The sequence below is a fragment of the Anas platyrhynchos genome, chromosome 20, assembly GCF_047663525.1.
Source record: "Anas platyrhynchos isolate ZD024472 breed Pekin duck chromosome 20, IASCAAS_PekinDuck_T2T, whole genome shotgun sequence".
NCBI lineage: Eukaryota > Metazoa > Chordata > Aves > Anseriformes > Anatidae > Anas > Anas platyrhynchos.
This window is the reverse complement of record NC_092606.1, coordinates 4,287,362-4,315,065: the sequence shown is the minus strand read 5'-3', so window position 1 is coordinate 4,315,065 and position 27,704 is coordinate 4,287,362. Positions and strand designations below refer to the sequence as shown.

The window sequence follows — 27,704 nt, the reverse complement described above, 5'->3', positions numbered from 1 at the left end:
GAGCAGCATTCAGAAGACAAAGGAATTATATCTGTAATTAAATGAGCCACTCCTAGAATAAAGAAAAACATAACCAAGTCCTCAAAAAAAAAAAAGTGTCAAGTGACAATTGTGATGTACCCCACTAATTTGCTTCTGTTCTTCCTCCTAAAGTCTCAAATGCCGCAGCATGGCAGTGTTACATGCTTTTTCTCCTGGAAATAAGCTTGTACTCTATGTGTATTAAAACCTGCTGTCAGTCTGTATGTGCTGATGTGCTGCTCATTTGTGCCTGTGTTTTGCAGCTGTTCTGTCTTACGGAGGTTTGATAGTTCATTCTGCTCTCACTTGAAGTAAGCAAAGTAGAATGTCGCAGCAGGGCCCTTGAAGTATTGTTTGTTTGCTCTGGTTAGGCGCTCCTCAGAATTTTTGGTACCAAGTGGAGATTGTTCCAGCCCCTTTGGTGCAAGGACCCTGAAACGAACTCTGAGGTAGCACATTTCTAATTACTGAGTAGGTTCATGTGCCCATTTTGACTGAATAGTCCTAAATGATTATAGGCAAGGAAAGCCAGGAATGCCACCATCTCTGTCCTTTGAAATTGGGTCCTTGGCTCTGAGAACTTAATCTCTTCCTATCTGAGCAACCAGCAGTAAAAATAAATCTAAGCTGGTGTGGTGGAGTGTTAAGGCACTCCTTTAAGAGATGGGCTTTGCGCCACCACCAGCATTTCCCCCTTTCCCCTTTATTTAGTGAGGGTGGGATGGATGATTAACTAGAATGGGCTTTGTATTGCTTCTTATAACGTCACCCATCGTTGTCTGTATTTCTGTAGGTGCCTGAACTCTACCAGCTAACACAGCCCTGGATGGATGCATAGCCAGGCCTGTGAGACACTTCAGGACATGCCTTCAACTTGCAGCTGAAAAAGGGAAGTTTCAATTGGAGAAAAGCAACTCCAGTTTTTTATTGCCCTGCAAAAGTCGAATGTATCGCAAAGTGTGAATGCTGCTCTGGTCCAGCTTCCCTCCATGGGCAAGAGCCTGCTTCTTTGTTTCAGAAGGCTTCTATCTTCAGAAGACTCCATGAGGCTGAGAACGTTCTGAATTAGCCTAAAGCCAACTATTCGTAACAACAGAGATTTGGGGCAGTGAAATAATTTACAGTCCTTTTGGAGGGATGGGGGTATTTTTCCTGGAACAGAAGTTCAAATGTGCCATTTTACGCTTAAAAATAAAACTGAGTGTGTATGTCTAATTTGTAAAAATACACCTTGTGTTCTCCATATAATATTATATCCATAGATCTGTGTGTCTAAATACACATGCATACAGATCTGTACGTATACATACACACAAATTCAAGTGATTCCCACCTTTGCAGCTGGGTGAGTTGCTCATGGAAATTAGGTTACTGAAATCCAGCAGGAAAATTGAATAGAAACATTAAGTTACTGAATTGGTATCAGCTGTTTTGTTTGTTTGGGGCTTTTAATATTGCATTGACAATGCACTCACCACTTGGTGGCATGTCTCACTCAGTGTGTGTTAGGAAGCAGTGTGATGCTCGAGGAGCATATTCTGCTCTGACTTTCACAGCATGTGTCCTGTATGAGGTTTCTCCTGGCTGAGAATTGCAGATGGATAGATCCAGAAGAAAAAGCAATGAATATATTAAGCTCCTAATCAATATCCTCTCAGAAGGTGTCTTTCTCATGCCCTTATTGTCAGTGAACCAACTCAGGTGAAGTATATGATCAGGGAGAACTTGCTTCAATTCAGTTTTGCTACTGGAGACACCTGGAGAAAGCTTTCATTGGATACCAACAAGAAACTGAGAAGTTACCATTTGTGCCAGAAGATCGTCAGTTCGTTCCAGGACTGGAATTTCATATTTTGGATGTGGGATTCCTGTCCTTTTCTCCTGGATGCGAAGACCTAGCAGGGGCCTGATCTCAGAGCAGGCTGAGCTAAAGAATTCTGCAGCATGTCCTGGCTCTGGCACGGCCTTCACCTATGTGCCATGCTACTGGAGTGTATGCATATATGCACACTTGTGTTGCCTTTCCTTACTGTGCTGGCAGCTGTTGAATGTCGGTTTTTATGTTTAAGAAATATATATATTGAAGTGCCAAATAAATGTTTGTGTCCGGAATTGTCTGCTGCCTACTCTTGGCATCTTTTCTGTTCTGTGTATCAGCAGCTGTGTGTCTCTGTGTCTCTTGGAGTTCAGGAGGATTCACACCGACAGGAACTGTGTCAAAGACTAGATTGCAGAGCAATTATTTCTGAAATGTGGTTCTGTTGTCCTAAGCCACTTGTAATGGAGAGATCAGAGCAGTTAAACTTTCAAACCCATGAAGGCTGCTGTTGCCAAAATCTGTATGTTAAGCACAGAAAGACTTGTACCGTGTTATTGTCCACGTATTCTAAACCTAAAAAAACAGACTAACTCTTCTCTTTAGAGAAGAGCTCACTGCATCTACTTCTCTCACCAGTGAACGAAGCTAAGCAGTGGTTTTGTGAAAAGGGCTCTGCACATCAGAATTCCTTTGTGGCTGAAGTGCTCTGCTTCCTCCTGGAGCTGCTCCACTGGAGCCAGCTGCACTTGCAGCTTTTTACTATGTAAACCATTCATCCTTGTTTCAAGGAAAGCATCCAGCAGTAGATGACATTTCTTAACTCCATCCTCTTTGTAGCAGGGTTTAGTCAGTCTTCTCGGCTGGCCTAAACTATGCTAAGCTAAATGAAGTGTGTGCACAAGGAGCCATTTTTGGTTTGAAGGTGGGGCTCAACATTAATCTTCGTAACTTGTTCTCCTACACTGTCCTCCACAGCTTGTTACTGCAAGTTCAGTTCTGCTTTTCTGTCAAGAAACCCATGTATGCACACAAAGGTGCATCCCCTTTTTACAGATTTTTCTCTTCAAAAATGGAAGGTACTCACCAGGTTTCACAATTCTTCATTGTTTGTTGGCTGTTCTCTTTGGCACGGGATGAAGCGAGTAGGTCTCGGCAGCATTCTACCTGCTTTCATGCCAGCATTTACAATGTGAGAGGCCTCTTGTTTTCTGCTGTGATGGTGTTTCATCTAGGAGGTTGTTTCAGGGTGCATTAGGAGTGTTACAAATATACAGACTTAAGGTTACAGGAAGCATTCTAACAAAATCGGACCCAGTAGCAGCTCCAGTGCGTGAATATTCATAATTAATCTGTACAATGACAGAATAGTGGTGCGTGATTTCTCAGTGGACTTGTCTGTGCCATGGCACACAGGCTGGTCTAGGTATGCTGACTTAATTTTAACCAGTTTGCATCCTTTTGCAACGTGAGGCTAGACTAGTCTGTGAGGTGTGAGCTTTTCTCAGAGTTAAATCCTGACCCATGATCTGTAGCCTCACTGAGCCAGGTGGTTGTATTGGCAGCCATCAGTCTTTTGCGGTGTCTTGTGGTGCCATTTAGTATAGTTCCTCTCGGAATAAATGAAATCTGGAGCCAGACCCTTTTCCTGCTGAAGTGATGGCAGCCTGGAACATACCTTTGGCTTATTTTATTCTCAAGATTGACCAGTTGGCCTACAGGCGTTGACCGTTCCTTTCCTACTAGGATAATGTCCCACAAACCTCGTGCTTTTTGCTCTTTGCCTGGTTAAACAGGCAGATCTCTGTAATTCTTGAAAATGCAATGTATTGCGTTGGGTGGCTTGGTGTCCTGAGGCCGAAATCTGTCCTTTCTCTGTACTTTATTAGGCTCCTTCAGCTTATGTGTTGTCTTACAAATGGAGTGCAGACACTATCACCTGTTGATTTGTTGCTAATGTCTTACGAAGCCATGAAAGAAAAAATGAAGGGCCGAGCTTAAAATTAGCCAGCAAAACACTGGCTCCCTCAGAGCTCGGTGGATCTTATCCAGTCTGCCTTTCCTCCTTATTGGATTAAATGGAGAATGGAACTGAAATGGCTTTTTCTATAGCCATCTGCCTCTGCAGGCCCCCCTGGCACACAAGTAGCTTGAATGAATTAGCAAAGAAATGTCTGCTTAAAGACAGCACCTCCTTAAGCTCTGCCAGAAATAGAAGCGTGAGTCACTCTTATTCTCGTATTCATTGACACCCTTTAGCCCCTTGCATTTTGTACACTGTGATGCCAAAAAGGGAAGAAAAAGGGCTCAACTTACATTTTTAGCTGAACAGAAGTTTTTCCACCTCATGGGCACTTTCCCCATAGAATCTTACAGATGTCTTATGAAATATTTTCTTTTTTTTTTTTTTGACACGAATCTCTTGGCCCCTACCCTACTTCAGAGCAGAGGAAGGTGGTGAAGCCTCAAATCCTGTAAATCAGCGTGTGTTTATTAAGCAGCTAGGAGATTGGGAGAACAATGTGATAAAGACTCTCTTTTTACACCACTAGGCTTTATCTAATTGCAGCTTTCCTAAAGTAAAGCTAGGTAATTGACTCGAAGTCCACCTGAGACCTTCTGGGTAAGTACAGTGTCAGTGCAATTTCAGCCAGATCCATAAAATGCATGACTAGAAGCGATGGTTACACTACATGATTACATTTGCTATTTAACACAAATGTGGACTTTCCTGTACTAATTCCTTGCAAGTCCAGCACCTAATCTTGACTTTAAAATTTCCTGTCGATGGAGCAACTTAATGATCCACAACAAAATACGGGCCTTATTTCTATTTTGAGTTTGTCTATCTTCATTCCAGCCATTGAATTTTGGTGTTCCTTTTTCTCTTAGGATGAAGCACTTTTAAGTTTTATTCCCTATGTAACTGTTTATGGATTGTGATTGAGGGTTTACTTGTTCAACAGACATCCTTGTTGATAAGCTGTAAGAGTTGAATTTCAGTATTTTTCCTTATGAAGCAAGTTTTCTAGTTTAATTTTCATGGCTCTTAGCTGAACCCTGTCCAGCTAATTATTTTACTTTCAATTATGGTACTTTAACTGCTAACAATTACGCCAGCAGTGGTCACACCAATTAAAAACACCGAGTGTAAAATAACATTTTTCTGTTTGGTTATTTTCCTTGTTAGTCAACTGAGGACCACATTAGGCCCTTGGCCCTTGTGCTGTATTGAAGGCCCATCTTAGGCAATTATTAGTGATTACTCCCAAGTCTCATGAAACTCCTTTTATTCCATGATAATCTTCCATCCTGTGACATGATGGGGAATGGAGATGATATGGTTAATAACACAAGAAATTTAAGACTCAATGATTTTAACATCTGCTAGGCACTCCGAAACGGGAGCACGAACATGGTAATAGTGGGTACACGTTCTGGGCATTACAATTAACTATGTGCATCGTTGGATTTGCCTTACTACATATAAAGACCTTTAATCTCTGCTTGCACTTCCTGTTGCCACTGACTTTGATCTGCTTTCTGCTTTGCAGGCTGACAGCCGAAGAGGTAGAATCTATAGAGGCAGATACAAGCAACCGCTGGCAAGGAGTCTGCATTAACAGAGCATCTCCCACACCGTCAGAATCTGCAGCCACTGTGAAGTCACTAATAAAATCATTTGACTTAGGATGTTCAGGTACAGTGTATTTTGTAGTAAACCTTTTTTGGGGGGAGTGAATAGGTAATTTCTGTCGTCTTGTGATGCAATCGCTTAGTGCAAATTCTCTGTCAGTGCTTGGTTCAGGACCGTCCATGGAATGTCACTACATCGTTGGTTCAGTTTTAATGAGAGGAAGATGGTTGGTTTTGAAATACAATTGTTTCCACGTTTTTCTCTTACAGGTAGCACTGGACAAAATATCTCAGTTCACAAGGTCCCTAGGAGCCCTCTAAGTGGAATTCCAGTGAGGACAGCCCCCGCAGCTGCTGTTTCCCCCATGCAGGTGAAAGGAACTCTTTCCATCATCACAGTTTTAAAATGGGTAGATGCAGTGTTTGCACGACACTGCTTCAGCATGCCAACATACATATGTTGACAAGGGGAAAAGGAAACTCATCTGTTTATTTGCTGTGAGACATCAAATGCTATAGTACTAACAAAAAGGATCAAAGTGAGTTTGCATTTGACCTCAGTTTAGAGTTTTCAGGGGACGGATATGAACTCTTTGGAATACAGTTCTGAACTTTAATCACTGTTAACCAGAAAATAGGTTTCAATTATTGGTAGTGAGTTATGAGAAACATCAGCCTAAGCCAGGCATGTGAATTGACAAGGGGTAATAAGTTTCAAAGATGTATGTTATCCAGTGAGTTCATCCAGTGCTGACTGAAGAGCTCTTATGGTTTGATTTTTTTCCCTTCATGGAGCATAACTGTTGTGGAATATAGTACTTCTATGATTCACTGAATCAATTAACTTTCTGTAAGCAATTTTCAATCTTTGGTATAGTGTTGTTGGAAATGCTGTGTGTTAGCACATTTCATTCAAAGAATCAGCAAAGGATTAAAGAAGGGAGTTAAACTGAGGTCTGAGAACTTTCTATGAATGCATGGGTGGGTATTAATGCTGAAAACTGGGGCTGAGAATCCTGGCATATGATCCAGGGTGCTGTGGACAGAAGACACAGTTAGGAACAGACATTCTTACTTTGGGTTGGAGACACTCGTACTAGATTATGTTTGGCAAGAGAAAAACATGCAAATAAGAATGTGAAATAATTCACGAACTGATCTCTTGCCACCTAAAAATATTGGCTCTTTGTCCTTTTGTTTTTCACCACCCTTTATCCAGCTCTAGGTGCAAAGCAGAAGCATCTCTTCTTTTTGCTTGCCTGTTTAAGTGTGTTGTCTTGTATTTTTTAATCCTTTTGTACATTTGTTTCACAGAGACATTCTGTTTATAACAACACAAAGCCAGCCAGCAAAGGAGTTGCCAAGCACGCAGAACTTTCAGACCTTCCTCTTTCAGGTAAATTGCAGTAAATGTACAAATGCTGCCTCTTTTTGCCAGCAAAATCTTATCATTAAATGTTGGTCTCTCTGGGCCATTTTTCCTCTTTGCCTACGGTCAAAGGAAATGTGAAGAAGTCTTTTGTATCTCTATTTTAGAGAGCTTTTTAATTTTGACGTGTTTCCATCTTGAGCGTAGCCTTAGAAAATTAAAAAAAAAAAAAAAAAAAAAGGTGATACAATATGGTTTGCCAACACAAACTTGCCGTCTTTATTTCAAAGTATCCATGGCACCTCTTTAATCCATGCCGTGGAGCTGAAATGGACTGATTTTTTTTTCAACATATATGTATCTGGAATAAACCCAAGGCACTGTCTTCTGGGGGCCTGTTTGTTTTTAAATTGGGCTTCATTTGAAATACATGAAACATTTCAGATACAGATGCAACTGTTTTAGGAGCAGTCTTATTTGGGCTTGAAGCAGTTTGTTTTGTAAGTTCTCAGGAGAGGCATTTGTTTTTCTTTCACACTTTGCTTTTGTTCTCTTGTCATTTAATATTCTTTTCTACCAGTGTTTGTTTCCCTTTTCTCCAGGGCCCTTTATTTTGCTTATCTAGTCCTGAATGTAGTTATTGCATTGGAATCAAAGCTAGTACCAATAGATTATTTAATTTTTAAGGACAGATAAAGTATTATATTCATGTAGTCAGGCCTCAATGAAACTGGAGGCAGTTTCTGCAATAGTTTGTTAGCACAGGAGAGAAATTAGAACCTGCCCACCTTTTAAACTCTTCAAACAATCTGCTAAGATGCCCCTTCCAGAATTCAGAAGTGAAGAGATACTGGATCTGAACAGTAAAACAGTTTATAAGGTGGATGGCAACATAAATAACCATTAATCTTGTCTGTGCTACCAGTTTCTACTGCAAGAGTAAATGATAAGAAAACAGAAGTTATTAGTGGAACAGACAGGTTCCTTATACGTGTCAACTGATTTCCAGAAAATGTCTTGCAGGAGAGTGTATTCTGATCCTAAACAGAACATAAAACCATTTTAGTCTCTACTAATTTACTGTACGGTGAAGTAATCTGTCAGCTGTAATATAATGCTGTTCCCTAATAATAAGTATCCCAGTTCAGGCTGTGGATAATTGCTGTTATTACCCATAGACAATTGTTCCATGAAAATCTGTTTAAATCAACAGATATTTTATTAGCCATTGTATGCTAAAAATTTATGGTCACTTATCTAACAAGTTCCTGCATCTACCACTTCACTCTGTACCTGGGTCTGATTTAGTTCCAGTAATCCATAGCAAATGCTTACTCACTATAAAATTGTAATAGCTCTGGTTCCAATCTAAATAATCCTAGAAGGCAGTTGATCCAAGTCCTATGCAAACACGACTGAATTAAAAAAATATCCCCAAGGAAATTCAGAGTGAAGTAGTCTCCATAATAATAATCTTCTGGCTGATTCCATCTGACTAGTATCATAGCAGGGTTCTGTGATGTCCTTAATCTGACCCAAATGCTATATTACTGCAGAGGGGAGCGGATTACTTCACAGAGGGAACAGGTTTTTGACCATGATCTTTTCAGTTAGAATCATAGGTTTACTGGTTTTGTCCTGGAGTGTCTGGGAGCCAGAAATAAGTCAGAGGAAGTACATTACTCATGCAAGAAAGACTCAAGGTACAAGGCTGGATACGGTTACTTGCACCACTTTGGCACTACTGTATAAGTCACGCCAGTAGCCAAAAAGTTTCTTTAAATAGTGCAAACAGATTGTGCTAACAGGATATGATGTTCCTTAATCATTATCTCATTTCTTTTTCCAAATGGCTCCTAATATACCCTCGTCTGCACCCTCCTTTCTTTGCAGTTACACAGCACAGTACTTCCAATAGCTTTTATTCCTGTCTGGGAGCCTTCCTTATCCTTCTCTTTCTTGTACCACACATGAATGCGTTCTGAATGATTGGCACAGCACTTCTTAATTGCACCATGCCATTAACCAAGTCCAATTATGTTAATGACAATTTAACAGTGCGCTTTTTTTGCCACCCTTACAGGCTAGTGAGAAACCTACATTCCTCTTCATAATGTTCAGATTTTACCTATTGATATGCCCTTTGTTGTACATCTGTTTCTCTAAACAAAATATTTTTAAATTTAAAAAAAACAAGAATAATTCATTGAATGCCTGTCTGACTGGCGTGGCTATTAACATTTGAGATAACTGGGAGAAGCAGTTGGCAGTTCTCCATCAACTCAACCTAAAGAGGAGCTAGAAGAGACATATGCATGTGGACCGTACAGTGGAAAACCACCGAAAGGCATAAAATCAGATTTTCTGTATTGCCTTCAAATGGCAAAGGGATAATATATCCAAATACTCATACACACAGACATGTGGAGTTACTTCTTCTAAATAAGCTCAGCTGGCTGGTTGGGAGGAGAGGGCCTCCCTGTTCAGGGAGGTAAATGAGATTTAGGGTTTCTGTTCTGCATTTTGTAGTGTGCAGTATTTTAAAGCATTATCCTGGTGCTATTTCTTGTTACAAATTTATGATGTACATGAAGAAGGGGCAGGGGAGTGGAGGGAAGGATGATCCTGACTGAACAAGGTGTATGCAAACACAACAAAGCTCTGCCAACAGCCAGGTTTCGTGGAATAAAACATTCCCAGGACTTGATTCTGTCCTTTTCCATCAATATGACTTAATAGATAGGAATTTAGCGGTCTTCTCTGCTGTGGAAAGAAGGTGCAGTAATGCCTATAGCTCTCAGCAGCTATAAATGCTGTTAGTCTAATGACTTGCAGGAGCCAAAGGAAGGGCAGCTGCACACCTATGGTTACCACGCTCCATTTGGAAGGATGTGCTTGTCTGGCAACTGCTGATACACCCCAGCTGAAAAGAAATTTAGGATTGATTCACTGATACTATCCTTTGCTGAAGCTAAGAAGGAATTCATACGTTTAGGAGATGTGACATTATTTAATTATTAACATAGGGAAGTAGCTGAAAAGAAAGACAAAGTTAAATGTTCTGCATTCAATTAATTTCTGATACCTCATAATGTGCTGCTCATAGATCCTGGCTTGTTGACAGTCTGTCTACAGAGAAAAAATGGACAACTCTGTTATTCATCACTCGGTTGTAATTGATGTGCATGGGGAAATAATTTGATTTCTACGATCTCTGGCTTCTGTTCAAAAACGTATCAACATTGGGTTCCGCGGCTACTAATTTTGTTGATTTTTTAAAATATACACACACATAAATATATATACTGTAAAACCAATATGTAATATTTAAAAATACTTAATATATGTCATAATAATACAGATGCATCTGCTGTGAATATATTGGGACTTCCCAAAGTCATGTTAGATAGGATACCAAGCATCATGTGATAATAAATGCCTTTTACTGCTGGGTTGTATTAAGAAGACAAGAGGTCATCTTGTTACATGAATATTAGTGGCAGGAAAAGAAATTATTATACTAGGGCTGGTCAGTCATCTGGTGAAGATATCTGGTGATCAGCTTTTGAACCTTTAAGTCTGTGGATTTTGGTATTTCCCCTCATTCACCTGAGGCCCCTACCCCCCAGCAGGAGTATCAATCACAGGAAACCAGGCAGTCTGTATTGTTGAAATCATCAAAGCCATTCCTTGTTATGATCACCTCTAATCTGCTCAAGGTTTCCTAGCCCCATGTGTGTTTAATGAACAAATGAGTACATTTGTTTAGAATCAAAACAACAGACTACATATTGTGTGCTGGGTGGCAGGACAGTGATTAATCGAATTCCTCAGACTGCAAACTGACAGCTTTTTTTTTTTTTCCTTTTTAATTCCCACAGACCTTCTGAAGGGGAGAAATGACGAGCTGAAACCAGACCATTACCTCCGTAAAAGCCCCTCCCTGGAATCCCTGAGCAAACCCCCTATGGCCTTCAGCAGCAGAATGCTTACCTCAAACTCCAGCAGCTTGAAACCCCAAAGCAAACTCAGGTACAAGCTAAGTTTCCTGGGAAAAACAGCGCATTGGAGAAAGATTGACAGCATTACCTGGCACCAAGATGAACGTTTCAATCCAGTGGATTCTTGTCTCCAGTAGAAAGTCTGCTGGCTACTCTATCTGATTCTGAATTACCAGGCTGTGTAAACTATACCAGAGCCAAATATCAAAATTCAGGCTATTATAACCACAATTATCTGTAAGATGAGCAATTGTGACAAAATGAGGATAGCAAGCTTTCAAGAGTCACTCAGTTGTATGTCAAAATCCCATCAGTATCTTGCTGTAGCTTTGCACGTTATGGTGAGTTAAAAAACTAAAAGCTTTGAGGTCTAGGAGAAAGCCAGACACATCATTTTCCTCTGGTCTCCACCATTATTCACAGAAGTAAACGTTGTAGGGTGAAGGCAGTGTGGGTGTTTTGACAGATGGCCTTTAACTGTACTCTAGGCCTTAATTGTAATACAGATTCCAGATATTTCAGTTAATTCAAGAACTCATTTTGCAGCAGCTCAATTGGATGTGAATTTATTGTTACAGATTCTTTAGATAGAGGTTGTGCTCTGAAAGCTATTACAGTTTGGTTTCCATTTAGGTTCTGTATGCCATCTTGGTTTGTCATATGGATATTATTTATACACTGGAAAAAAAAAAAAAAAAGATATTTCAAACAAATTTGTCTTCTTCTCCCTTACGCCCCCTGGCTTAGTGTGGAGAGAAAGGACCCATTGGCAGCCCTTGCCCGGGAGTATGGTGGTTCAAAGAGGAACGCTCTGTTGAAATGGTGCCAGAAGAAGACAGAGGGCTACCAGGTACATTTTTACTTCCCTCTAGAGAACAGTTCCATCATTTTCTTACACACGTTCAGTAAGCAATGTCACTTCAGAGAAATGTATTCAGTCTGCTGCTTTTTACATGTTTACTTCTGTTGGGTGTTTTCTATGCTCTTCCTTCAGATTTCTTTAACACTGTGGACCCCAATATTACATTGTCATAAGTAATTCACATGCAAAAGCTGAAGTATTTGCAGCATCAAAGGTCACTGATGGTGAGAAACAGTGTATATGAACGGTGGCTTCAATTTGGTATCAATTTTTGAAATGACACTCACATTTTTGTATAGGTTGTGTGTTATTATGAGTGTTTTCTTTTTGGTAATTTCTGTAAAACTAAATAAATATTTCTATGTGTGGCCTTGCCCAAACTGCAACTTAGGGCCCTGCTCTTTCTAATCTACAGAAGTTTCACTGAATTTTACAAAACAAGTTTTGACTGCTTGAGAACTTGTGATTTCTTTATGTAGTGATTTTCCACTGCTGAACAGGCATAATAATTTCTCCAGTTATTGTACGGCCATTGCTGTGCTCATAAAGCTCTTGCTGGTGTTTGTATACAGTTGCGTTAGACCTTGGACTCTGCTTGTAACTGAGCTGTAGAAGGCAGTTACAGGCAACAGTCCGTCCTGTGATATATGCTGGGTGTGCAGGATAGTCTTAGTTTGATATAATGTTGAGATTTTTTTTTTTCTTAAGAATAATATTGTTTGTTACTTAGAGCAGAAGACAAAAGCAGTTATCACCACATGATATGCACCCTGGAGCAAGTCTTTAATAAAAGCAGAGCCCATCTTTTAAAGTAAATAATAACATATTTTTTTCTTCACAACTAGCTCTTTATGAAGCATTAGCTGCAGGGCACAGGAGTTTGGAAGAAAAGACAGTAGCTTTCTCTTTAAATAAGCTCATCTCTGAAAGTGTGAGTTGTTTCTTAGCACATAGCACACATTCATGTGCACATGAATGACTTGCACAAACTTTACAGAAGGACAAGTACCAGAGAAAGCTCTTGCCTTTAGACACACCTTAGAAGCAATAAAGCCAGGGTTAGATTTTAGCCTCCAATTGTGCGATACTGCATAGAAGGCTCTAGTGCTGTCCTGTGAAGTTGCATCTTCAACTCTGTTGAATTTATATTTACTTGTATCTCATCTTCTAAAATTCTCCTGGTTTTGGATTAGAAGTTATTTGGGGAGAGGGGAAGGGGTGGGGACACATGACACATTTCCATCCAGTCCTCAGAAAATGATTGGCAAAATACAACTTTTCCAAGTCTAATTTTTGTTAGGCCAGAAAGCCCAACCCCTGAGTAAGACTTTCTCCTGCCCTTTTTTGTTTTAAATGTCATACGTAGGAACTTCCTCCACTTCTTTTAAAATAGCCTGACTCATCTGGGTTCACTGTTGGAAGCGTTCTCTGGGAGGCAGCCTGTAGTAGTTACCTTTGTCTGATTACACCCAGGTAGGACTGAAGGTACTGCTTTTAGAAATTACTGTGCCGCTTGCAGACATAAAGGCCTGCCTAATGCGGGAGGTACCAGACTGGTGACAAGTATTCCCTCTGTGATAGAAAAGAGAAGGAGTTTTGTTTTTCTATCCTGAACCCAAGTAGTGCAGCTAACAGTGTATCGGATAGCAGGCCACCCAGGAGGTATGCAAGCAGCCCGGGTCTATTTGTTTTTCCTTTTAGTATTAGTCTCTGGAGGAAAGCATGTCCCTGGCTCAGAGGACAATAGAAATCTTTGCTTTATATATGGCTGCTGGAATGCTGTTACTACTGACATGACTGTCCAGCTGATATTTCAGAAAAAAACTTTGTCATTTTGGTTCCTGCTCTGCTGAGGCTCTTGTTCGGTTGAAGGCCATCCTCTGTCGTTAGTCTAAAGCAGCAGAATGAACATTCAGCAGTTTTCAAAAAGAGCAGGTACAGCCCTGGCACTGACAAACACTGTGTAGGCCAGGAGAAGCTGAGGAGTTCAGCCTGTGGGGTGTGTGTGTGAGTGGGGGGGGTTATTGCCTAGAATGTTAAGATCTCAGAGCAGAAATTAAAATCAGATGTATCAAAGGACAAACAATGTCTTGATTTATGGTGAGAGTCTCGCCTCTCTATCCTCATTGCTTTGTTTAGAGGCACTATCTCTTGGACAGTCTTCCCCAGATTCTTGTTCCCATCGTGCTCGCTGTGGTGCATTCACGGATTCCTCGTGAACTAGCTTTCCCCTGACCCTTGCACCCTTACGATAAGGCTGATATTGAGCTCCACAGGGAATTTTTATCGTTCTGGAGTACAGAGGGCTGGAATGGAGGAAAGAGCATCATCCTCCTTCCTGCCTTAGCCACTGCACTGGTGGGAATGAAGTAATGAGCTCCAGGAAGCAGAACCCCGATGACGCGCATCACTTATTTTTCATACATAAGACCCCGTCTGTGAGGCATCATCTGTGCAGATCCCAGCATACTGCTATGTTCCTTCTGACATGAAGCTCAGAACCACAAGTAGTTTGGGAAGCAAACTATTTTCAGCTCAGTGACGCAGTGGAGTGAGAGAAAATAAGACTTGATGCTTGGCTGCCTAGCTTCTTATTTTCGGTATCGCAGTGTGCTGCCTCGGAGGTTTAATATAAGTCTGTCTGTGAGCTGAAGAGGAGGAGGGGGATTCCTTTCTGTTTAAATTAGGCAGAAACCTGATTTCATTAAACAATATGAACAAAACGGATTAGAATAACTGATTCTCTCGGTAGCAGCTACTGCCTGTGTCCCACATCCCCTGAGGAAAGCTGGATTAGTGACCTGGGAGAGTATCTGGGGATAAGACCTAGGGACCAATGCACAAGGCTACACTTTTCAAATGCTTTAATCCATGCAAGGCTTATGCTATAGATAGAAATTTACATTTACTGCTCCTGGCATATATCCTTACACTGACTACAGGGGAACATTCCCTGGCTTTTTACTTCAGTGTGGTGTTCCCTGGGAGGCAATCTCATAAAACAAGAGAGGGACACTGGAGGGAGTTGAGAGAAGTGCAACAGAAATGAATGTTGGCCTGGAGGGTTTGATTTGTTTTTTTAAATAAAGAAATTGCATGAGTTTACAGTAACTGAGGGGAAACATGAAAGCGTCTACGTGTCTCTAATCTGCTATGTCATTTCTAAGATCCCTATTTAAACAGTGACTTGATATCAAAAGGTTATGAACACTAAGGAGAAAGTAATATTTTAGAAAATGGAGAAGGAAGTATGAGAATTGAGGTAAAGCTGTTACTGATAAACTGAAGTTCAGTTTAATGACTTAGAGGAAGAAAAATATGGAAGTGAGATCTCAAACTATGGTATGTTCTAGCATATGATTTCAGTTGTCAGGTTTCAATGCCTAGATCGATGTTTTCTGGCATTTTGGGCATCAATTTTGAATAACTGTTCAGGGGAAGTGCAAAAAAATCACAGCATCAAAAAGAATTGCCGTGAAATAAGGCTTTGGGCTTAGTGGCTTTTTGCAATACTTCCTTGAGGAAAATCTCCAGCTTGAAAAACAAACAAGCAAACAAAATAAACCCAACTCAATCTGAAGTGTGGTTGCCTATAAGAAATGTACACTGCCACATCTCTTTTGCTAAGCATGCATAGACTGTTCGTCCTGCCTCTCTGAATTTGTTGACATCATGGTATGTAATGTAGGGTGGTGAGGTGACCAGACTTGAGAACTGCTTTTGTGGCTCTGCAGCTCAATTACCACAAGTCCTTTAAACCACAAAGCCTGCTGAGAGTAAGTTATTTATGTTAAAATAGCTTTTTCTCTGTTGTCTTTTGTTTTTTTTTCCTCATCTATTTAAAAAGATTATACATCATAGCAACAGTGTGAAGTAGAAATTTGGTGCCTCTTTTCTAATAGGCTCTGTTCCCATGAGTCATAACTCCTGGAAGCTGCTGAGAGTCATTCTTGTTGCATTATCACCTTCCATAATCATATCATTAGTGACTGTAGTGTCATTTAAGTGCTCTGGTTCTTTTTGCTCTCTGTGGAGACCATTTGTCAAGGGGCCAAACCTCTCTAGATTAAGTCTATTGCTATCCACAGAAGTATTGTGAAAACAGGGAACATCAAGAGGCACTTAACCCGTGATCGTTAAAAATTAGGATTATTATTTCTGCCGCATACCCTCTTCAGAGATGAGATGGAATTGCTACCATGTTAATGAAGATGGCTTGCTTAAAAGAACTGTTTTTGCATTTTTTTCCAACTACTACACATCTATCCTATGGCACAGAGGAAAAGAGAATTTGAGACTGAGTCTTTTTTCCAACGTACCATCATGTTTGTTCCTTTTATCAAGTTACACTTGGTTTAACAGGACCCATTTGGGATCCACTTCTTGAAGAACCACCATCTTTTAGACTGAATCTGGCTGTGTGGTTGTTTGAGGAAGAAATGCGAAGTAGGAGATGAGAAATGCTGTAGAACTGACAAGGGGGAAATAGTAGCTATACCTCCAAAGATTTTTGTATCATATATTCCCTACCCGTGCAGACGAGCCATTGCTTTATGACTATGACAGTCTGAGTCCATCTTCTCATGGATGGAGGCAGTGCTTCCCGTTATCACTGACACCGACAGCAGAAGGCTGACAAATTGGTATCAGTGGTCTTGGTTTCCACAGGAAACTTGGTTTCCACAGCCTCAGATGAGATTTGACACCATCTGGAGGAATCCCAACAGCACACAGTAAGTACTAGGTAGCATGATCTCTACCTAGCTCTCACATCATACATGTACAAGCAGCTCCTGGAGACAATAATTCCTTTTCATTATTCTGCATTAAAATATTCTAGCAACTACGAGCAAAGCTAGAAGAGACTTTTGTTTCCCTGTTGTATTTGGTGTCACTTACCTCTGTAGCAGGTCCCAGGAACACTGTGCAGTATTAGGAAGTATTCTTAGGAGTGCATTGGAACTATTTTTAGGGCAATAATCTCCAACATATATTGTTTAGTCTGAATTAGTAAAGTACTGAAATCTGTACCCTCAGTCATTCTGAATATTTGTCTGGAAAGTTATGAATTGTTTTTTCATGCTTCCTTTTCTTAAGACACTGTTAGTGTTAGGGCTCTGATGAAATCTCCTGATGCTGTCGGCAATACTTGAGCCTTAGTCTTTGCTGAATATTATTAATAAAAGTGCCTTTCCTATGTAGTGCCTCAGTAAACTATTCAAAAAGAAGAAAAATATCTGCCCTGAAGTGTTCCAGTTATTATGGCTATTCCAGCCCTGAGAGACAGCAATTGGAAACAAATTACTTCCAAACTTAACCTGAAAGTCATGAAATGTAATTCTGAGTGCTCTTGCTACTAGAAGCATAAAACTGGTATATCAGACCTTGTAGAAATGGCAGCGTCTGCACGATACTATATTCTTCTTGTAGCAAGGATGCAAAAGCTTAGGGAGAAAAATAAAGGCTGTGTCAGTATTTGTTGTTTGTCAAGTAATCTAGTGGCTTGGCAGAAGATATAATATAAAGCTTTTTACCCTTTTTTATTCAATTTAAACTCGGAATAATACTAGCTTTATGTTTATGAATTTGTGGCTTTCTTTTTCTCACAGGAATTCACATTCCTTTTCAGTTGTGCGCTGGATAGTATTTCCACCATATCGTCTTTGTTCTTGAGCCCTACTCCATGGTATTATCCCCTGCTTCTTCCCATGTTTTTTTGATTCATTTGGTGGCTGGATGACATCCAGCACACATTAAGTATCACCCGAAGATGTGCAAAAGCAGATAGGCTGATGAGGTTCTAACGTGTTCCCTTTGGTCTCATGGACATAGGGCCAACGCTCCCACATCAGGGAGGATGCTGCTGCTTGGCCCACCAGCCAGGGTGCCGGTTCCTTGGCTGCTGATGCAGCAAGCAGGCGGGTTCAGGGGCTGCGTGTTGTGGAGTCATGCTGTATAACAGCTCCACAAGCTCTGTCATGGCCATTAACATGTCTATGTTTGACAGTTTCTTCCTTATTCTGGAAACCAAGGGTTATATTTGGAAGCAAGAAGCCCATCATTTCTTTGTACGTCATTAGGGTGAGTAGATGACTGTCTTCTTAAGCAACTGCTGTCTCAATCATTTTTTTAAGTCTAGACTGAGCACTTTGCCTCACTTCAGCTTTGCATTGTCTTGGACCATAGAAAGGGAACAGACACTATTGCAAATGCTACTGCTGTCCTCAGGTTTGGTGCTCAGGCTGGCAGTGCTAGTAAAGAATCAAAGAACCGAATGGAACAAAAACCAGAACCAATCCTCTCAACCTCTGCACCTGGGCAGAATGTAATTCCTGGGACTTGCCTCACGAAACAATCAAATCAGATGTATCCATTGACGCTAACATAATGAATGGAGCTTAGTTTTACAGCCTTGAGAATCCTGGACAGCTGTGCACTGTCCAAAATGCGATCAGAAAGAACCCAGTTGTTTAATCAGAAGATGTGCCTGTGGATGTGGTAGTGATTCTCTTACCCTTTTCTACCTCACTTTCTGTGTTTGTGTCAACAAGTAGCATAGAACTGCTTCAGTGTGTTCCCAAATTGTATCAGCTTCTCTCTCTCATAGCAGCATTACCACCTTTCTATCCAAGTATTTGACTAGTCATGAGAACTCGATAAGCTGTGGCATTCCATAATTCAGCAGTAACACAGAGGAGTGGACGTGGAAGTTATCTGGCCACCTCTCCAAGCCAGGTCTTTCCAGCAATGGGGACAGGAGGTAAATCCGTCTGCTGTTACACACTGTTTGTGTGCTCTGGAAAGGCTGGGTTCCCAGAGTGCTCTCATCTTCTCTACTAACGATCAGCAGTAAAACAAATAACTCCCAATTTGTGTGATATGGCTGAGGAAAGACACTGAACAAAACCCCTCCAGATGTAAACGGCAGCCATCTACGCATTCTGAACAGCATTCATGGAGGAGTCGTCCTCTTCTGGGGAAGAGTGGGAAGATTTCCATTCTGCCACATCAACCTGTGTGCTGGCGATTAGAAGCTAATGGCCAGGGCCTGCTGAGTAAACAGAAAAAATCTGGCCGTCTTAATATTTACAAATGCCATTAACGCTGCAAAATTCTTCTCTGGTGGACGGTGACATTTTCTAAAGTACCATACACCAGCGTATCTGCTCTGGTAGGAGAGCCTGCGTACGCTTGTAAATAGCATTGCACCCACATTGCTTAAAACATTTTGACATTTAGAAGTGGAACGTATGTGCAATGGGGTTTTACCAGGAAGTTATTTTTGTATTCTGTGTATTTCTGAGAACTGGGTAAAATTCCTGTCTCTTTGAGTTTCTCTGATTTTTGCAGAAAACTTTTTAGTTCACTTCAAAGAGACTTTTCCTATCTATGCAGTGATCAGAGGGAGTCTTGGTAAAAGCCACTGAGATAGGAGGGGCTGCCCTGTCTTCAAATAAAAATTGGCAAGAAGGTGATTAGGAATTTTGCTCTCAAGGCTGTTTGGTCCACCTCTGTGATCCTGGCTGTTTTGCGTAATGCCATTACATTGATTTCCTTGGCTGTTAAAATATAGATCATCTTACCTCAGTGGCTGATGATGAGTTTCAGTAAGATTTGGAAAGATACCCTGATAAAAGGGGAATACTGAGAATTTTAATTACTGAAAATACAAGTTTGAAATTTCAAGACATTCCCAATTCTTTTCCAGCATCATTTTTTTTTCTTCTTCTAAATAAAAACACCTACAGTCCAGTGGGCACACGCAGTTTCTCTATGTCCCAGCTGAAGCCAGGGTTGGGTCTGGAAAATAAATGTAGCAGCTAAATCATGGCATGTTGGGAGTAATCAGTTTAATTTCTAATGTGCAAGTCTCCTTCACAGAGATGCCAATTCATAAACGTGCTTCTTCAGCGTAGCCAGCTAACTTGAGGCAAATTCTACCTTTTTCACGCAAGGGGCTTTATCCTGTAAATGAATACAAGTCTTTTGATTGGAGGGATAAATTAAATGCCCATGCAGCTCTCTCATGCGTAACTCTCTATCCTGCTGGGTAATTTTAAAAATAGCATTTACATTCTATCCATCCCAAAGTCCAAGACGCTTCCCTCGTGTTGCCTGGATGCAGTGACAATCAGGGAAAACACTGAATTGATTGGTCACCAGCTGGAACAGCTCCAAACTATGAATTTAACTGGGAGAGCGCTGAGCCCTGCTGCCTCTTCCGTGAGTATTCTTTGCTGTTGAGACCTCTCCCTAAGTTGTCCCCATCCTTTGCCGTGAGCCTGCCTTCCTCTGCAGCTTACCCCTCTTCCCAGGAATTCCAGGACGTGTTTAAGCTCTGAGCTATCCCCACAGATAATTAGAAATAACTGTGGGAGCTGTCGCTGTGGTCATTAGCGATTCCGTGCCAGGGCTCCAGGCAGGAAGTAGCTCAGTACCTCCCTCTGCTCCCTCCCTCCTTCCCCAGAATATTTGTGTGGTCCTCGGAGCTGTGCTGCTGCATCTTGCCTCATGCAAAAATAAGAAGTCATCAATGATTTGAAGGGATTGTGACATGAGGAGAACCAGGTAGTTCTTGGCCTCGCTGTGGCACCCACCTCTGCCTCTCCAGACATAACGAACATGTTTTGTCCAGCTCGCTGAATGGGACAGCAGTGTCAGTTACAAAAGTACCACCCACACTTGATAGATATCTCTTGGAACCGTTGATTCACCCCTGAAATGGCCCAGAGATGTTTATAAAGTTGGTTTTGCTTATGCTAGCTCTCATTTGGTCCTGTATATTTATGTATTAAAAAGCTTGCTCACTGTGAGCTCAGCATTAGCCTCTCTCTGCCCCCCCTCCTTAGAAGCTGGGGTGCAAAGTGATAATAAAGGCCCCAAATGAGAAATATGTACAAAACCCTACTTTATTAGCTACTAGAGAGATCTTTGAAGTAGGTGACTTTTAGTAATGAGAATGTTTTCATAGGGTAATTAGTATTCAAAAGAGCTTGTGCTGTTTGCTAGGAAAAGTTCACATGCATTGTGTGTGTTACGAGCACAGTGCCAGCACTGTCTCTCAAGCTTTTCCCTGATTTATCGGAATCTGTTCTCATTTTTAAAAGTTGGTCTTTATATATATATTCCAATACAAAAAAAAAAAAAAAAAATGTGGACAAAGTATGGTGAAATATTTACCCATCCACACAGTGCTGGGAGCAACAGACCTGCTGGCCATGAACAGATGCTGCTTGGCTTATTAAGGCAGTTACTTGTATGTATAGTTACAGTGATGATTTCCATGTCAGTAGCAACTGTATTTTGCCTTGCAAGCAAAGGAAATGGGAGGTCACATAATTACATTATCACGTATTACCATAAATATCTCCCGTTTGGTACCACTTCCTTTTTTTATTCTTACGACAATTTTAGTTATAGCAGCACCACATCTCTTGCAATCAAAATGACGGAACCAAGGTGCCTTGTAGAGGTCATGGACCTCTTCAGTACCTCAGGAAGGAAACGCTGAGCTTGAAGAGCACGCGGATTATTTTATAATAAGCTTTACAGTTTACGCTAAATGATGTTTCTAAAACAACTCATGTCAGATTAGGTTGTTTTGAGTGCAGAGGTTTAGAGAGCATCATGTTACCTGTTCTTGCCAGTCTGCCCCAACTAGGAAAGGTAAGGAAGAACATGGGACATGCCTGACTTTCAGGTATCTTCTCAGAACTCTGTCTTTTGAGAGACTGAAATAGTTGGGAGCAGAAAAATCAGTGTGGAGTGCATGACAATAAGCTTGTTAAATGTCCTCTTTAAATGTCCCTGCTCCCTGTGACTGTTCAGGTCAAGTGATGCTTCTGCCAAAAAAAAAGAAATGTTACGACCTCAGTTTCAACTTAGCCTTGGCTATGCTAAAAAGGCTCATTAATTCACACTTGGTAAAGGAAATGATAAGCAGTAAAGCTGAAGCAACACGCAGCAACAACCAGCAGTGAAGAAAGGAGTGAAGAGAACCTAGGAATGTGGCAGGAAATGGGGTTTCTTATAAAAAGGAAGGTACTAGATGGGATAACCTTTAAAGAGCTGACACCACTTCCTTATTTCATTGTGCTGTGATTATGCAATTTAACAGCATTTTCACGTGGCATTTTCTGTTATCTGGAGCTACGTTGTTTCATCCATGTCTAATCAATAAGATGCATGACGCTGTCTGGCAGAAGTGTTAAAAATACGGATGGTGGGGATAGAAGCACAAAGTTTCGAAGAGAGGTTAAAAATAATCGTTATGGAGACTGCAGCTGCCCAAACCATTTGAACTGGGGATATTAATATAGCCTGGAGGATAGAAGGTCATTTGGCTTCCTTCCCAATCTTGGCTAGCCACTTAATCTCTATACAATAAACAGTATTGCTGTTCCACAAATTATTCTGGATTTATTTTTTTTTTAAATCAAGAGACATTAGTTTATTTTGTCTGCCATTTCAGAGAAAAAGGTTTGTAAGCGAATTCGGAAAGTTTCCTGGTAATAGATTGACTAAATGTGATATGCAAATCGCTTTAGACTTGCCGCTACCCATTGAAAATAGCTGAGTGCAATTGTCCAAGTCATCTGGGTGCACCCTGTAATTACGCAAGAATCCAGGCAGTCTTTAATTTCAGGCATTCATGCCTTTCATCCATCTTAACTGGACCCGACCACACTTCTAATTCACCCACATTTCCAGTAGATTGCCCAAATGTTTCATATCTTTGGCGGAGCATTTCAGATGAACTGGAGTGTTTTGTTTGCTCAGGTTAGGTCGTGCTAACGGGACCCCTTCTTCTCTTGTGTTAAACCTAGGAAGGATTTACCACTTGCCCAGCCAGAACTTGCAGTTTACATGCTTCCTCTGCTAGAACCTCTCTGGCTGTAGCCCACCAACACGTCCCCCACTAATTAGGGTGTGATGAACCCAAATGAGATTAGCAGTTTCACGCAGCTATTGTTGAAGATGGATGGGTGGAGGTGCTCCTGGGGAGTTGCCTTTCAAGGTACCTCGATCAGATTTTACGCTAGAAAGGTCAGCGTTCAGCTTTGCAGAGATGTAGCTCGTGAAAGAGGTTCCTGTCCAGACACCTGTGTCTAAATATAACCACTAAAAACCACTGAAGTGTAAGGCTTCTGCTCTGTGCGGAACATGTGGGGCTTAAAGCTTAAAAACTTGAAGCTGAGCTGGTTTCGGGGAGCTGCTCTTAAAAACAAGGCAATTCCCTTTGGTTCTCTTTACTCTGTATATTCTGCTTATTCTATTATTCTCTATATGTATTTTAACTAGTTCTCTCTTCACTGTTAAAGTTGCTATTCTCTGTGGCCTGAAACCCAACGATGAGCCACTCCAGCGTGTTCCCAGCGTGCTGCCCTGTAGCAGGGACTCCGAGAGGCGCGCTGTGTGCTGGGGAGGGAGGGGGAGAATGATGCTAAGGGTGCAGTTACTGCAGGCTTTCTTCCACAGAGCTCCTTCCAGCCTGGCTTCAAGCTGACTCATGTCTGTAATTTATAATTCTGGGTCTTACAAGAGAAAATTACGATTCAGAGAGCCGCTGCTGCAGGCACAGGAACGTCTGCCGAGCAGGAAGATCTGGGGTCGGTGTTTTAACAATGTTGTTGCTTTGTGCTGAAGGCTCGGAGTCAAAGATGTAGCGAAATCTAACGGGGTGGTTGTTTTTTCCTCGGGTAAACAAGAAGTTGTTTTGAGTGAGAACAGATCACACGGATTTCCCTGTGGGCCTTCACCGCGGTGCTCTCAGCGCTGTTATCTGCAAGCAAAGGTCCTGCTCCTGGGGAGGAGGCTGAGGTTAATGACTTGCAGGTGTTCAGTGTCTTTTTAGACTTGGCCTGTCGCTAATGTTATAGATAATGTATTTGCTCTCTAAATAACATGGATTATTATTATTTTTAACTTTGCTTAATGTCAGATACTTTACTATGCATAGAAAGGAACCATACAAGTGCTCCGGTACTTTCAGACAGCTGAAACGTTGTACTCTCAAATCTTTCCACACTCCTTTTTGCTACTCCACAGGGCACGCAAAGATTCTTATGTCATCTTTCTATGAAAACCACACCTCTTGTGGACTGCAGTGAGACTTTCACATTCTTCCCAGGTTTTCAACACCCAAAATACGACTTTCATAGGAGCACCGCAGAAGACCCAGGTCCGGTGCTGCGTAACACGGGTATGGTGTGTCTGCTCCAAAAGGTGCTGGTAACCCTGAGTGGTGCAGACCTGAGCTGCTCAGCACCCTTAGCCCATGGGTCAGGAGTTGATCTCTGGTGTAAACGCCTTTAGCAGTGTGAAGCCACTGATGGCATGCTAAGGACTGGGACGCTGGTGACACCAGATATTCTATGGCCATAAGGTGGCAAATTTTTCATCCTGACTTCTGAGCACTATAACTCAATCTGTAGCACCCGTTCCGTTTTCCTGTTTCTTCCTCCATTCATTCTGTACACGCTGTGATGTTGCATCTTCTTCCTAACATGTGCTGTCCTACAAGGTTTAACTTTTAGGTCTATCATGAGAAGCCACGTGCGTTTTTTCAGAGCTTGGAGTAGGATTTCTGCTGTAGGATTTCACACGGAGTGAGAAAGAAATCACCAGGCTCTCCATCCTGCAGTTTGGAAGTGTACATTAACAACCGCCATGTACACAAATAGCTCTAGCATATCCATGGGTTGTGTGCTGAGGAGTAGAGAGGTGTGGCAGACACTGGGATGGGTTCCGCTGCCAAAATAATCAGGAGTAGTGAATAGTTTCCAAGGTGTTTGTTCCCTAAATTGTTTTCCTTTTTTTAATAGCTTCAGTGGAGCCAGTGATGATCTGAGAAATCGTTTGAGTTAATGCCTCTCAGTGTGGTGTAGTGGGGGGGTATTGCAAATAAAGCTTCAGTGTAGCCAAACACCAAAGATCACTTTTCATTTGCCATATCCTTATATCCCAAAATGAAAAGTAGTTAACACAGAATCGAAGGTGGAATGGCAGAGGGGCATGTATGAAATGGAAATATGTTTGTATAGGGGAAAAAACACAACTCACTGATGCTTTTTGGATGTGAGAACGGCAACTAGGTACTTTTGGTTATGCCTAAGTGTGTATTAACTGAACAGCTGAGCTGAGCCTTCAGATACTCATTTTGACTCTGCATTTACATTTATTTTGGCTTTTCATTTAGGACAAAAATTCAGATTTGTGTTCATTTTCCCATACCGCTTTGCTGTAGATTTCATCCGTGGTTTAAATGTTGTCAGCAGAACCCGATCTTTGTTCTCTTGCTTGTTTGTAAGACACAGATCCAAGAATTACTGAAGATAACTGGCTGGACAATGCTGTTGGAGACATGAGGATTTTTGGACCTCGTTCTCATTTTACTGCTGATTTTAGCACTTCTCTAGGTATTGTTACATGGGAAGAGGAGAGAGGTTTTAGGTATAGTTAAGACCACAAGGATGTGTAAAATTATCAAGCTGATGGTGGGCTGGTGAAGTACTGTAGGGTGGAGCAGTTTTGTATGCCATGTCTCATCATAGCATCACGAAAATGAGGATGGGATGTAACGTTCCCACACAAACCTGATATCTTTTTATTTATTTGTTCCTGCCTCTATGGCCTTTGGCAGAGCGAGTTAAAACTCCTCCATTTTCATTTTTATTATACGGTATAAAATCAGAATATTGGCATTTGCTGATAGGCGATTTGCTGTTAAAATTTATTGCCCTCAGTAAATTCAACACTTCGGTGATGTGGCTGTCAATTCTTTCTCACTAGCTGGATATTGATAAACAGTAAGTCACTTTTTTAATCTGAAACGTGACTTCCTTGTGCAAATTTATGGCTCAGGCCAAGATGGTATTCAGAGTAAAATATTTTTTTCTTGTGCTGGTATTCAAGTACTTTTATCTCCACTGACGGATTTTTAGAGCCTAAAATACAGGGTGGTGCTAGCACAGTGCACCAATGACCCCTGCTCGTGGCCTGATTTCTAACCTCATTACATTTGTCAGTTTATTACAGCCAGAATATTTTACCCTGAAATATTCTGTACTCTTTCAGTTTGAGTCCTATTTTATTGTAGACATTTATTACTAATCTGAGATCCTGGCTGGCTGGACAAAGTCCACATTGGACAACCAGTCAATGAGGCATGAGTGAAGAGCATGTGCTGAAACACTTCCTGACTGGCTTTTAGTGCGCCTGCATGAGATTTGGTACCAGATGCAGCAAAAGCTTTTGGGGAATCTTGAAAGAAACTGGAAAATAGCTAAATAAAGGAGGTTAAGTGGCAGAGGGAGAGCTGAAATGCAGCACCCTGAAGGTACAGCTAACAAGGGGTGTGATGGCAGCTCCATCCCTGCCACAGCACGAGGGACGGTGCGGTCGTGTCCTGGAGCCATCCGAAAGGACCTCTGGAGGTCATCTGGTCCTACCCATGTGCTCGAGCAGGGATACCTAGAGCAGGTTGCCCAGGCCCACGTCTGGATGGCACTTGAAGCAGATTACACTACTACATTGTTCTGCAAGTCCATCCCTCAGACGTGCTAAGACAAGGCAGCATGGAAATGATTAGAAAATACCATTTTTAAGTATCAATTGCTTTGTTCTAAGTGCTGGAAGAATTGTATTTCTGCTGTGCTGTGATTGAAAGGGAGCAGATAAAATCCTTTCTCTTGCCAGCAAAGGAAAACTGCAGGTGCAGCATGTGTTGCACATGTGTTTCTCACCATCTAGAAGGCATTGGAGAGCATCTCCCCGTTTGGGGCCTAGTGTGAAAAACATTTGACTTCTTAATAATCCCTTGTCCAGGATTTTGAAACTTTCCATACTACTTGGTGTCTTTTTACTTGCCATGAAAAGAAGGGGAGAATGGAAAATATAAACCTATGTTCCTTTAATACTCCTGAGTTTTCATTCCATGATTGCATAAAAACTGGTGTTTGCAGGTTTGTGCTTTTTGTTTTTGTTTTGTTTTTTTTGTCGTGTATCACTATTCAGGACTGTGGTTTGTGTTTTCCTCTTTCAGAATATTGATATTACCAACTTCAGCAGCAGCTGGAGTGATGGGCTCGCCTTCTGTGCTCTGCTGCACACGTATTTGCCTGCACATATTCCTTACCAGGAGCTCAACAGCCAGGATAAAGTAAGTTTCAGTATACCTTTTCCTGAACAACCTGTGGAATTCACAGTGAACATTATCCATTTTGATGAGCATGTGGTACAGATGCAGTGCTGCAAGATCTTGGTATTGATTCATTCAGAATAAAAAGGTGGAAATAACAGGAGGAGGCGAGTGCCTTTTAAGAACTCAGCAAGCAGACTGGATTAAAAGGGAAGGAAACCAGGCAGAGGAGTAGTGAAAGACTTGACTCACTGTCTATATTGATGCTACAGGTTCTTCAGTCAGGTTTCAGTTTCAATGTATGACAACCAATGGCTTACCAATCAAACTTAATCAGTTTAATTTTGTGATGATTTTAGATCTGCCTTGCATTTCTTTTTGAGGTAGGCAGCACAAATTCAAGTGCTGGTTCACTTGGTAGACAGGTCATTTATTGAACTACTTGGACAGAAAAGTCAAACCATGTCAGTACATTCAGGTAGGTTACTAAGAACCTCACAAACAGGTGAAAACTATTTACTGGTTTTACTTCAGACAGCTAGTGTCTATTACAATATTAATTATGCCGTGTATGGGAATGCTGTGTTATGCTATGTATAGGAATGCCTCATATATTAGTTAGCACCTCTCACTCGTGATAAAGACAAGCTCAGAGTGGTTGTGGGTTTTTGCCCCATTTAGTTCATTTCACAAGAACCTATTTGTGAAAAGCAGGACTGTAGCTTGGGAAAAGTGGATGAGCTGTTCAAGGACAAAGAGGTTCTTTGTAAGTATACCTCACTAATACATAGAAAAAAAAAAGAAAAAAATGGGGGAATGCCATAGTCACAGAAAAAAAAAAATATTTAGAGTTTGGCAGC

General features: G+C 41.2%; 1 protein-coding gene across 10 annotated transcripts in view; it reads left to right on the top strand.

Moving 5' to 3' along the window:
• Positions 1-27,704, top strand: part of SPECC1 (sperm antigen with calponin homology and coiled-coil domains 1) — a 95,165-nt gene that overhangs the window by 61,310 nt on the left and 6,151 nt on the right. For 4 of the 10 annotated variants that reach the window (XM_027472614.3, XM_005023133.6, XM_013103015.5 and 1 more), the window contains 6 exons: positions 5,392-5,537; positions 5,744-5,844; positions 6,788-6,869; positions 10,724-10,874; positions 11,591-11,693; positions 26,749-26,865. In XM_027472614.3, the coding sequence (XP_027328415.2) occupies positions 5,392-5,537; positions 5,744-5,844; positions 6,788-6,869; positions 10,724-10,874; positions 11,591-11,693; positions 26,749-26,865 (700 nt within the window). Of the gene's footprint in view, positions 1-392; positions 471-814; positions 2,144-5,391; positions 5,538-5,743; positions 5,845-6,787; positions 6,870-10,723; positions 10,875-11,590; positions 11,694-26,748; positions 26,866-27,704 lie in introns of those variants that run through there. The other 6 variants (XR_005260425.2, XM_038166000.2, XM_072026194.1 and 3 more) reach the window with 2 other exon arrangements.